Consider the following 13,072-nt stretch of genomic DNA (forward strand, 5'->3'; position numbering starts at 1 on the left):
GAGAGCTGAACTATCTTCCTCTATGGGCCCCTCTACCCCTCCTTTGTCCTTGACCTCGGCCTCTTACTTGGGCCATTCTTGCAAAGATGTTTCGCACACATGCAGACGAGGCTCGCATTTTTTTGAGTAATTCGTGTCAGCTGTGAGCAGATGTTTTAATTTTGTTTTACTTGATTTATTCAACTGACTTTTGCGTATTTTGATAATGGTGTTTACTGTTTTGCAAAACTGTGCTTAGCATTTGCATTGTGTGAAAGCAATGAGTAATGACTTACAGTTTATGCAAAAAAATAATGCTGTTGTGCTCATTAGGCTATGGTGGAAACCAAGTCGACCCCAGTTTCATTAAAAGTGTCTTAACAATCGAGAAACTATAATGAAACCTCCCAGGAAACATTCAGGAAACCATAGTAAAACGTTCTAGAACCTCCCTGCAACCAAAAAAATGTAAGTTCCCAGAACACTTCAATTCTCAGGATGTTATTTTTTTCTTCAGTTTTACCGGTCAGAGAACTTATGGCTTTGTTCCCAGAACCAATGGGAAACCAAAAACGTATGTTCCCACAATCCTCAAGGAACTCAATGCGCTAGCTTGGAAGCTGATGGAATAAGGACAGTTACCATGGCAATTCAAACATTGCAAAAGGACCTACACAATATGGCCAAAGGAATAATAAATAAACAAAATGTTTATTATTAGCGGCACCCCTCCCTCATTGGAAATGAATCATTTGATTCAATGCAATTCTCTCCTCCTGCAAATCCAAAATGTGTTTATCTGTTCAGCTTTTTGGTCTATGTGTATATATAGACTACCAATATTCTCAACTCCAGAGCATTTCATCTTAAGGATCCGTTCCCTATTTTTTAATTTTTGCCTAAAATGACATACCCAAATCTAACTGCCTGTAGCTCAGGACCTGAAGCAAGGATATGCATATTCTTGATACAATTTGAAAGGAAACTCTTTGTAGTTTGTGTAAATGTTAAATTACTGTAGAAGAATATAACACGTGGTAAAAGATAATACAAAGAAAAAAACGTGTTTAAAAATTTGAAATGCAAGAGAAAGGCCATAATATATTATGCCACCCGAGGCGCAACTTAGATTTTGGCCACTAGTTTGCAGCAGTGTATTGCAAAGTTATAGACTGATCCGATGAACCATTGAATTTCTGTTCAAAATGTTGTATCAAGACTGCCAAATGTGCCTAATTGGTTTATTAATACATTTTCAAGTTCATAACTGTGCACTCTCCTCAAACAATAGCATGATATTCTTTCACTATAATAGCTAGTGTAAATTGGACAGTAAAGTTAGATTAACAAGAATTTAAGCTTTCTGCAATATGAGATCTGTCTATGTCCTGGGAAATATTCTTGTTACTTACAACCTCATGCTAATCACATTAGCCTACGTTAGCTCAACCCCCTGATCCAGTAGAGGTTAAAAAAAACTCCCATATTTCCCATGGATGCACTTGTTTTCTCCTTAAAGTCCAATTGTGATAGGCCTACCATAGAAGAAGAAAAAAACGGTATAGGCACACTGAGACACACATATTGTACAATATAGACATTTGTTTTATTTATTTGCAAAATCGAAAATCAGTGGCCATTGGCATACGACAGTTGAAGTGTTAAGGGCTCGATTCAAACCGTACCGCGATGGATCTGCGCTGTAGCCCGATTTACAATTAAAGGCAACATTACCGCGCTCGCAAGACTGCATTCACAGTAACCACTGCAAATGTCGGCTCAATTGGAAATTTCCTCAAATGTCAAGCGTGCTACAACACAGTTCTTCCACGCTACGGCTTGAATCAAGCCCTTTATCTAAGTATGCAGTATCTTTGACATATGAATGACTGAGTAATGTTTGAAAATACATTTATTTATGGAGTGTATCACATTTTTCATAGATGGGGTAGTGCGTGTAACAGTAGCAGTGGCTTTATAATCTCTTAAATCAAAGCACACCCTCTATGTTCCCGCCACACTCTTTTTTTTCTCCTTTATCTTTTGCAACCACTAGATTTATGATGAGTACACTAAATTACCAGGTTATACTTTATTTACACAAACATTCCATACAGATATCAAGTGACAGTAACAGAAAAGTGATCATCAGATCTTTACATGTAACACAACCCCATTCTCTGACTGACCACAGACCCAGCAGAGAAGAGGCATTCACAGATCAGGATAAACTGAAAGAGGAAGGATGACAGCTTAGGGTGCAGTTCCACACGTAGTCCCAAGGTGTCATGACTTTGTTTCTGTCAAATCCATAGTATACAGTTTGTGGTTTATGAGAAATACAGTACAGCCTCATCTGTAGTCGTTTTCCTCTGACAGTGATAGTGATCGTTCGATTTAACAGATGCTGGATTGATCCTGATGCTCAGTAAAGCTGGCTAACATACAGCAGAGGGCATCGTCAACCATTTCCCATACCAACAATACGAAACCATTGACCGTTCGAGGATCACTTGACTTGAACCACTGACAGTGAATGGAACCATACATCACTCCCCATCATCAGTCCAGGACTAAACATGATTCAAATCCCCATCAGGAATCATTCAACAACAACTCATGAGTCTGCAAGACTACCAGAGAGTCACACCTTATCCTCAGGTATGTCCCCTCCACACTCCCCATTCTGCCCCCCACAGGGGAACAAGAACACCCCCTGACCAGACTCCCTGTGAGACATCCCCCCATGGGTCCCTCCACTCCCCACACCCCCCCTCAGTGTTCCCAGTTGGCAGCTAGCAGGACTCCCAGGCAACAAGGAGGGGGACCTGGAGGCGGCGGAGGCCCAGCAGGTGTAGAGGGCCTCCCCCTCTGGGCAAGCCAGCATGTAGCTCGGACTCGGGCTGGCTGAGGAGGACAGGGTGCGCTGGCTCCCGTTGAGGCAGGCAGGGTTCTTCTGTGAGTGGCCAGACTCAGCCGAGTTCTTTCGTGAGTGGCTGGCGGAATTGAAGTGGGAGGTACGGTAGTTGTAGGCATGCCAGCCTGGGCGTCTCCTATGGTGGCACTGGCATCTGAGGATGGAGAGGTGGGGGAAGGATTAAGTCCAAATTAAACCTCTTTATTGTACATTTAGGGTAAAAGTGGAAATTTGAATTTGTCTTCTACATGGCAACAACCACAATGTACAGAACTTTAGACACACAAAGGGCTACTACGAATAATACTTGGCCACTCTCAGAGTAAATTGTAATATGAAAGACCAATCTGAAGATGCAGAGGAATTAAGGAGTACAGTAATATGATAGGTAGTAAAGTAATAGACCAACCTGAGGATGCGTATGAATGCCAGTTTGAACTCTCGGCTGTAGCAGGGGTAGATTATGGGGTTGAGACAGGAGTTGAAGTAGCCCAGCCAGAAGATCACCTTGAACAGTGTCTCAGGAGGGCGGAAGTCTGGATTGAAAGACCCTGGGGGGGACAGGAACAGATCAAGGTTATACATTTTTATATTCCTTTTAAAATAATATTTTCTAAATAAATGTTAAAAACAATTATAAAAAACAATGAAAAAACAGTAAAAGCAGGTAAGCTGGTTGTAATATTTGTGGCCATTTTATGGTGTTCTGTGGTGGAAAACTGAGCGTAACACGTCAAACCTGTTACCCAGACATGCTCGAAATGTTTTAACAGCTTGCCATCAATTGCCACTCACTGTTGCACACAGTAAGTTTCCACTCCCCCTGTCACAGAGGGATTCAAGGCCCACGTAACCAGCATGGATACCACAGCATTCTGCAGCGATATGCCATCCCATCTGGTTTGCACTTAGTCCCACTATCATTTGTTTTTCAACAGGACAATGATCCAACACACCTCCAGGCTATGTAAGGGCTATTTGACCAAGGAGAGTGATGGAGTGTTGCATCAGATGACCTGGCCTCCACAATCACCTGACCTCAACCCAATTGAGATGGTTTAGGATGAGTTGGACCGCAGAGTGAAGGAAAAGCAGCCAACAAGTGCTCAGCATATGTGGGAACTCCTTCAGGACTTTTTGAAAATCATTCCAGGTGAAGCTGGTTGAGAGAATGCAAAGACTGTGCAAAGCTGTCATCAAGGTAAAGGGCGACTACTTTGAAGAATATAAAATATATTTTGATTTGTTAACACTTTTGTTTACTACATGATTCCATGTGTTATTTCATAGTTTTGATGTCTTCACTATAACTCTTCAATGTAGACAATAGTACAAATAAAGAAAAACCCTTAAATGAGTAGGTGTGTCCAAACGTTTGACTGGTACTGTACATGTAAACACTGATATAGATATACTTATGTTAATAAACTAGTAGTAATATATACAGTGCCTTCAGAAGGTATTCATACCCCTTGACTTATTTCACATTTTGTTATGTTAGAGCCTGAATTCTAAATGGCTTAAATTGATTTAGAGGAAGCATGTTTGGCAGCGTTTACAACTGTGAGTCTTTCTGGTAAGTCTCTAAGAGCTTTCAAACACCTGGATTGCGCAACATTTGCCACTTTTTCTTTCCAAAAATCTTCAAGCTCAGTCAAATTGGTTGTTCATCATTGCTAGACAATAATTTTCGTGTCTTGCCATAGATTTACAAGTAGGATTAAGTCAAAACTGTAACGTGGCCACATTCACTGTCTTCTTTGTAAGCAACTCTAGTGTAGATTTGGCCTTGTGCTTTAGGTTATTGTCCTGCTGAAAAGTGAATTAATCTCCCAGTGTCTGGTGGAAAGCAGACTGTACCAGGTGTTCCTCTAGGATTTTAATGATAACAAGCATACCCATAACATGATGCAGTCTATGACTTGAAAATATGTAAAGCGGTTCTCAGCAATGTGTTGTTTTGATTTGACCAAAACTTAACACTGTGTATTCAGGATAAAAAGATGAATTGCTTTGCCACATGTTTTGCAGTGTTAAGTGGCTTGGTGCAAATAGCATGCATGTTTTGGAATATTTTTATTCTGTACAGGCTTCCTTCTTTTTACTCTTAGGTTAGTATTGTGGAGTAACTGCAATGTTGATCCATCCTCAGTTGTCTCCTATAAGAACTATTAAACTCTAACTGTTTTAAAGTCACCATTGGCCTTATGGTGAAATCCCTGAGCGGTTTCCTTCCTCTCCAGCAATTGAGTTAGGAAGGATGTGTGTATCTTTGTAGTAACTGGGTGTATTGATACACCATCCAAAGTGTAATTAATAACGTCACCATGCTCAAGGGGATATTCAATGACGACTTTTTATTTTACTCATCTAACGAAAGTTGCCCTTCTTTGCGAGGCATTGGAAAACCTCCCTGGTCTTTGTGGTTGAATCTGTGTTTTAAATTCACTGCTCAACTGAGGGAGCTTAAAGGTAATTGTATGTGTGGGCTACAGAAATGAGGTAGTCATTCAAAAATTATGTTAAACGCTATTATTGCACATGAGTGGTGGCTCCTCAGGGGAGGACCATAATCCTCTGTGAATTTCTGAAACATTTAAATAGTGAAACATTCGTTATCCTTTTTAGATCAAACTATACTAAATATATTCACATGAGTTTAGTTCTGACAAACAGAGTAAATAACTCACGAACAACTAGTAAAAGCTCAAACCAAGTTTATTCACCCACTGGGTTAAACAGCTGCAAAAGACAAACACATATTTACACAAGCACATATATTTATACCTAGGAGGAGTCACCTCCTTGCACGTCTAGATAGCCAACACATCTCTGTTGCTAGTCAGGAACAGAATGTAAACTTCCTGCCTCCCCCCATTGTCTCACTCAGTAACTTTCCATACACCTAGTTCTTATCCACCCTCCATTGACCCCAACATACATGTAAAGTAATCAATAAGTTGTAGTATGGTAACATGAACAAATTTCAAGCTAGAATCCAACACGTCACCAAATAATTGATTCAAGCACACTGTTTTGCAATGAAGGTCTACAGTAGCCCCAACAGCACTCTGTAGGGTAGCACCATGGTGTAGCCGGAGGACAGCTAGTTTCCGTCCTCTTCTGGGTACAGTGACTTAAATTCAGACTAACATAGTAATTATGACAACTTCCAGAGCATGTACTCCAACCTATCAGAGCTCTTGTGGCATGAACTGACATGTTGTCACACCCTGACCATAGTTTGCTTTGTATGTTTCTATGTTTTGGTTGGTCAGGGTGTGAGCTGAGTGGGCATTCTATGTTACATGTCTAGTTTTATGTTTGGCCTGATATGGTTCTCAATCAGAGGCAGGTGTTCGTCATTGTCTCTGATTGGGAACCATATTTAGGTAGCCTGTTTGGTGTTGGGTTTGGGTGGGTGATTGTCCTTATGTCCTTGTTCTGTCTCTGTGTTACTTTGCTCCAGTATTAGGCTGTTTCGGTTTTCGTGTTACGTTTATTTGTTTTTGTATTTGATCGTGTTTACTTTGTTTGATTAAACATGGATCGCAATAGCCACGCCGCATTTTGGTCTTTCACCTAAAGAAAACCGTTACAGAATCACCCACCACAACAGGACCAAGCGGCGTGGTAACGGGCAGCAGCAGGAGCAGCGCGATAAAAACTTCTGGACTTGGGAGGAAATCCTCGATGGGAGAGGACCCTGGGTAAAACCAGGGGAGTGTCGCCGTCCCAATGTGCAGCAGGAGATACGGCAGCAGGAGCAGCGAGAGGAATGGACATGGGAGGATGAATTAGACAGTAAAGGACCCTGGGCACAGCCGCCCCAAAGAAGAACTGGAGGCGGCGAAAGCAGAGAGGTATGGTATGGTATGGTATGAGGAGGCAGCACGGCGACGCGGATGGAAGCCCGAGAGTCAGCCCCAAAAATTTATTGGGGTGTGGCTCACAGGGAGTATGGCTACGCCAGGTAGGAGACCTGCGCAAACTTCCTGTGCTTACCGGGGGGCTAGAGAGACCGGGCAGGCACCGTGTTATGCTGTGGTGCGCACGGTGTCCCCAGTGCCGGTGCATAGCCCGGTGCGGTACATTCCAGCTCCGCGTATCGGCCGGGCTAGAGTGGGCATCGAGCCAAGTGCCATGAAGCCGGCTCTACGCATCTGGTCCACAGTGCGTCTCCTTGGGCCGGCTTACATTGCACCAGCCTTGCGCTCGGTGTCTCCGGTTCGCCTCCATAGCCCAGTGCGTGCTATTCCACCTCGCCGCACTGGCAGGGCGACCGGGAGTATTCAACCAGGTAAGGTTGGGCAGGCTCGGTGCTCAAGAGCTCCAGTGTGCCTGCACGGTCCGGTCTATCCAGTACCACCTCCACGCATCAGCCCTCCGGTGGAAGCTCCCCGCACCAGGCTTCCTGTGCGTGTTCTCGGCCCAGTACCACCAGTGCAAGCACCACGCATCAGGCCTACAGTGCGCCTCGCCTCTCCAGCTCTGCCAGAGCCTTCCTCCTCTCCAGCGCTGTCAGAGTCTTCCGCCTGTCCGGCGCTGCTGCCGGAGTCTCCCGCCTGTCCGGCGCTGCTGCCGGAGCCTTCTTCCTCTCCAGCGTTGCCGGAGCTTCCCGTCTGCCCAGCGCCATCTGAGCTTCCTGTCTGCCCAGCGCCGCCTGAGCCACCTGTCTGCCCAGCGTCGCCAGTGCCGCCAGTCAGCCAGGGGCCGCCAGTCAGCCAGGGGCCGCCAGTCAGCCAGGGGCCGCCAGTGCCGCCAGTCAGCCAGGGGCCGCCAGTCAGCCAGGGGCCGCCAGTGCCGCCAGTCAGCCAGGGGCCGCCAGGGGCCGCCAGTCAGCCAGGGGCCGCCAGTGCCGCCACTCAGCCAGGGGCCGCCAGTGCCGCCACTCAGCCCAGAGCCGCCAGAGCCCCTCAGCCCAGAGCCGCCAGAGCCCCTCAGCCCAGAGCCGCCAGAGCCCCTCAGCCCAGAGCCGCCAGAGCCCCTCAGCCCAGAGCCCCTGCCCCTCAGCCAAGAGCCCCTGCCCCTCAGCCAAGAGCCCCTGCCCCTCAGCCAAGAGCCCCTGCCCCTCTGTCCCGAGCTGCCGCCCCTCAGCCAAGAGCCCCTGCCCCTCTGTCCCGAGCTGCCGCCCCTCTGTCCATTGAGAAGAGTTGTCATGGTGAGGAGGCCACGGAAGCGGACAAGGTGGGGGACTAAGACTACGGTGAAGTGGGGGCCACGTCCAGCACCAGAGCCGCCACCGCGGACAGATGCCCACCCAGACCCTCCCCTATAGGTTTAGGTTTTGCGGCCGGAGTCCGCACCTTGGGGGGGGGGGGGGGGGGGGTACTGTCACACCCTGACCATAGTTTGCTTTGTATGTTTCTATGTTTTGGTTGGTCAGGGTGTGAGCTGAGTGGGCATTCTGTTACATGTCTAGTTTGTCTAGTTCTATGTTTGGCCTGATATGGTTCTCAATCAGAGGCAGGTGTTCGTCATTGTCTCTGATTGGGAACCATATTTAGGTAGCCTGTTTGGTGTTGGGTTTTGGTGGGTGATTGTCCTTATGTCCTTGTTCTGTCTCTGTGTTACTTTGCTCCAGTATTAGGCTGTTTCGGTTTTCGTGTTACGTTTATTTGTTTTTGTATTTGATCGTGTTTACTTTGTTTGATTAAACATGGATCGCAATAGCCACGCCGCATTTTGGTCTGACTCTCTTTCACCTAAAGAAAACCGTTACACATGTTGTACACCCAATCAAAGGATCAGAGAATGAATCTAGTACTGAAATAATAATCTACAGCTAGCTAGCACTGCAGTGCATAAAATGTCATGAGTAGTCGACTCAGAGTGAGAAAGACAATAGTTGAACAGTTTTGAACAAATCAATTTCTTGAAAAATTAAGCGTGTGCGAGAGAGAGCTAGCTATATGTATTTTTTCACTTTCCCTTACTTAACTAGCGAATGCAGCTAGCTAGTTTAGTCTGCTCAAACAGATAGGGATGCTATGTTAGCTAGCTGGCTATGGCTATCAAAACACTGGAACTCTTCCAAGTCATGGTCATATTTAACTGCTAAGCTCCTTGCTAACTGTACACTGTACTGCATCGTTGTAATGGGTTTACTAACGCATTAGTTCTGGTAGCTATTTTGACTATGATCTTATAATATGATGATAATGATGTAGGCTGTGTGTAGCGATTATGATATGAAGGTTAGGCTCGTAAAGTTTTTTTTTGCCTAGTTAGACAGCTGATGTGTTGTGCACTGAACTCCAATAGCGAAGGAAAAAGGTGAGGGGAGCTATTAGATGTGAGAATAAATGACAGAATAGCATACTCGGAGTTGCCCTTATGTTAGGCCCTGATCTGGCTTTTCCATATGGCTATGGGCTACATTAGTTAATTTAGCAGACATGATTTGCTTAGAATTCCGTAGCATTATTTTATATTAATGTATAGTATGAAGAATACAATTGAACATAGCTGAATAAAAAAGAAAGTATATCTTCTCCAAACGATTTTAGGGAGTGTGCACATGTGGCTATTCTGTGTTGAGTGCTTAATTTACAGTTATTTAGGCAACTTTAAATGTGATACAAACATTGGGCAATATGTTTGGAATTCTAAGGTTGCATGATGCAACTCTAATGATGATTTGAAAAAAGTTGCATGAAAGGCATGAGCTCGGCTTTGTTTTCTTTGCGCAGGCTGCACACACTTCATCAGTCTCTCATTCACAATTTGATAAGCATTTGATAATGCCTCAAATTTCCCGGCGGCATCCCCTTAGTGTGCATTACGCACCCTAAAAAAAATCCATTCCTTTGGCGGGCAGTGGCCGTTGTGCCCTTGGGCTGAATATAATAATTATAATTCCCTTCTCCCGAAGCACGTCTAACTCACATGGCTCTCTCAGATAGCTCAAATCGTATTAGCCAATGCCTGTCATGTAATCAGGTCTTTCTCACAGGCTACAAGTGAAGACAGACACATCGGGGAAGCGACTGCGCACGTCCTTATCCAATTCTGAGGTGCATATTGAAGATATTGGAAGAGATGAGCAGGCCTAACGAACAGCAAAAGCACTAGCCTATGTCATTCTACTATCCCCCATAGTGCAAATGTTTACCTATTCAATAAATAAATATTCCAAATGTAGTCTGCGATAGATCCCAAATTAATACAACCACTAGCATAAAAAAAAAACGTTTTTAAGCAATGAGGTTGACGTAACAGATCAAAACATTTAGCTTAACATGTTGATAAACTATTAGGCTATTTCTTCACATTATAAGTTCAGCAATGCGCACAAGGCTGTATGCGCAAATGTTCCAAAATGGGAAAACACCTTTCTCAAAAGTGACCGCAAATGTGATTATGCATGTAATGCTTTTAATATAAATGTGCATTATTATGGTGAAAATGATCTTCCCCTAACTTAAAACGTGTGCGCTGCCCATGTATGCCAGTTAGGCTCTACACCCATTGTAAAGCAGATTAATATGCCTACTAGAAGCTAATTGGCCACTTTAGTGATGCTAACCTTATCAAGCATATAAGCCTATCGGCTAGGCTACATGAGGTGTGTGAATATGATTTTGAAAAAGTCACAAAAAAAAGGCATGCACTGTTTCTTGCCTTACTGCACACAAGATGGGCATCATTCACAAGTGATAATACAGAATTCACAAGTGATATTGTCATCCATCAGATTATCCTTGATTTAATCTTGTCTTTACATATATTATTTAGTATATGTGTGAAATGTGTTTTGATTTAGAATGGTCCGTGATAATAGTCCAGTCTCAAAACACGTAATCTACTGTATGCACTTAAATAGCGAATGGAAGATGTTTTTCCCTTGGTTCATTTTCATGCCATCCAGGTTGGATATACTCCGGTTGTAAAGAGAAGCATTGTGCTTAATATTAGGAAAGTTGAGAAATAAATATAGTAGGCCTAGCCTATAGAAAGCTGATGTTATCCTCCTATTTTTAATAGAGGTCATCAAAACAGTTCTCTCACGCAATTGCATAGCCTATAGATTGTTGCGCTTCATGAGCTCATGAAGTATTTGATTCGATTTCAGAACACATTTGCAATGACGTCAGAGTGATTAAAGGGACAATAGAGTGCTGAGTACGAGGCAGTTAGCAGGTTTGGTAGGCTACTAATGTCCATCAGCAGCATCAGAGTATGGACAAGCCTAGTCACCATGTGGAATTTGACTGCGGTCAGCTGCAACAACAAAATGTGGAAAAAGTCAAATGGTGTGAATACTTTCTGAAGGCACTGTACATGTAAACAGGAGTAATAGTGACCAGCAGCAAGATAATGAGATAGGTACTAATGGCAATCAATGAACAGCAGCATAGTGGTAGTAATAAATCTAATCAATAATCATTTTAGTAGCGGGTGTGAGGGGGAGCAGTATTTGTTAGCCATTTCCCCTGTCTTATGGCCAGGGGAAAGAAGCTGTTTAGGAGTTTTGGTCTGAGCCTTAATGCACCAGTACCATCTGCTGGACAGGGGCATGGAGAACAGTCTCGGGTGGATGAAGTCTTTGGCAATGTTTCGAGCCTTTCTCTGATGCCGTCTGGCATGTACATGGGAGCTCACTCCCAGTGATCCACTGGGCCATCTGCACCACCCTCTGTAGGGCCTTCCAGTCGAAGGCGGTGCAGTTGCCATAACATACAGTGATACAACCAGCCAGGATGCTGTCGATGGCGCAGCTGTAAAAGTTCCTAAGGATCTGAGGGGGCCATGCCAAATTGTTTCAGCCTCTTGAGACAGAAGAGGCACTACCATGCCTTTATGACTGTGCTGGTGTGAGAGGACAATGATAAGTCCTCAGTGTTGTGGACACAGAGGAACATGAAGCTGTCTTAACCTCTTAAACCATCCCTCAAATCCTTTCAAATAATGTGTCAAATAAGCCCTAGGCCTAAAGTATCGGCAACAAACGTGACCAAGTAGACAAACTTGAGAGTTGGAAATTAGCTGGTCACTTTGCTCAAAATGTAATTTATTTATTTATTTTTTATTTCACCTCATTTGTTCTCATTTGCAACTGCGACCTGGCCAAGATAAAGCATAGCAGTGTGAACAGACAACACAGAGTTACACATGGAGTAAATAATTAACAAGTCAATAACACAGTAGAAAAAAAGAGAGTCTATATACATTGTGTGCAAAAGGCATGAGGAGGTAGGCGAATAGTTACAATTTTGCAGATTAACACTGGAGTGATAAATGATCAGATGGTCATGTACAGGTAGAGATATTGGTGTGCAAAAGAGCAGAAAAGTAAATAAATAAAAACAGTATGGGGATGAGGTAGGTAAAATTGGGTGGGCTATTTACCGATAGACTATGTACAGCTGCAGCGATCGGTTAGCTGCTCAGATAGCAGATGTTTGAAGTTGGTGAGGGAGATAAAAGTCTCCAACTTCAGCGATTTTTGCAATTCGTTCCAGTCACAGGCAGCAGAGAACTGGAATGAAAGGCGGCCAAATGAGGTGTTGGCTTTAGGGATGATCAGTGAGATACACCTGCTGGAGCGCGTGCTACGGGTGGGGCAGTTAAACCATGATTTAGTCAAACAGTAGCATCCTGATCCTGCATGAAAGTGTTTGCCCTGCCCCTGTTTGACCCTGTGTGCTCTGAGTAGCCTAGATGGAGAGAAGGGGAGGTAAAGAAAAATGCATACTTATTGCGCAAATTTCCTAATTCAATCACACACAAAAAAAACAGTTGCCTGTTTTGGTTTCGAGTTTCCCTTTCCACAGTTATTAGCCCCAAGTGAATTAGCCTATTGATATTTGTGCACAATGGGTCAGAGTCAGGCAGGTACAGAACAGGGTCAGGGCAGGCAGAATGGTCAGAACCGGGGAAACAGAACATGAGAAAGCAGGGAGAGGGGAAACACACTGGTAAGACCTGACCAGACAAACTGGCAACAGGCAAACGGAGAACACATGTATAAATATACTGGGGATAATGAGAAAGATAGGTGACACCTGTAGAGGGGTGGAGACAAGCACAAAGACAGGTGAAACAGATCAGGGTGTGACACAATGGCCTAATTGTCAACCCAAAATGTACTGGTTTAGATGTTGCACATCAAAATATCTTTATCATGCATTCCTGCTTGGAAATGTTAGCTGAAACAACTTATTTATTGAATCA

At 44.1% G+C, this 13,072-nt stretch overlaps 1 protein-coding gene across 1 annotated transcript in view; it reads right to left on the reverse strand.

Annotated features, from left to right (window-relative positions):
* Positions 1-1,566: 1,566 nt before the first annotated feature.
* The window catches only part of LOC109864813 (alpha-1B adrenergic receptor), a 41,849-nt gene continuing 30,343 nt past the window's right edge, over positions 1,567-13,072 (reverse strand). Inside the window, exons 2-3 of the mRNA XM_020452775.2 lie at positions 3,306-3,447; positions 1,567-3,050 (exon numbers count right to left, since the gene is read on the reverse strand). Of these exons, the coding sequence (XP_020308364.1) occupies positions 2,624-3,050; positions 3,306-3,447 (569 nt within the window). The 3' untranslated portion in view covers positions 1,567-2,623. The remainder of the gene's footprint in view (positions 3,051-3,305; positions 3,448-13,072) is intronic.

Source organism: Oncorhynchus kisutch, linkage group LG19 (assembly GCF_002021735.2).
Source record: "Oncorhynchus kisutch isolate 150728-3 linkage group LG19, Okis_V2, whole genome shotgun sequence".
Classification (NCBI taxonomy): Eukaryota; Metazoa; Chordata; class Actinopteri; order Salmoniformes; family Salmonidae; genus Oncorhynchus; species Oncorhynchus kisutch.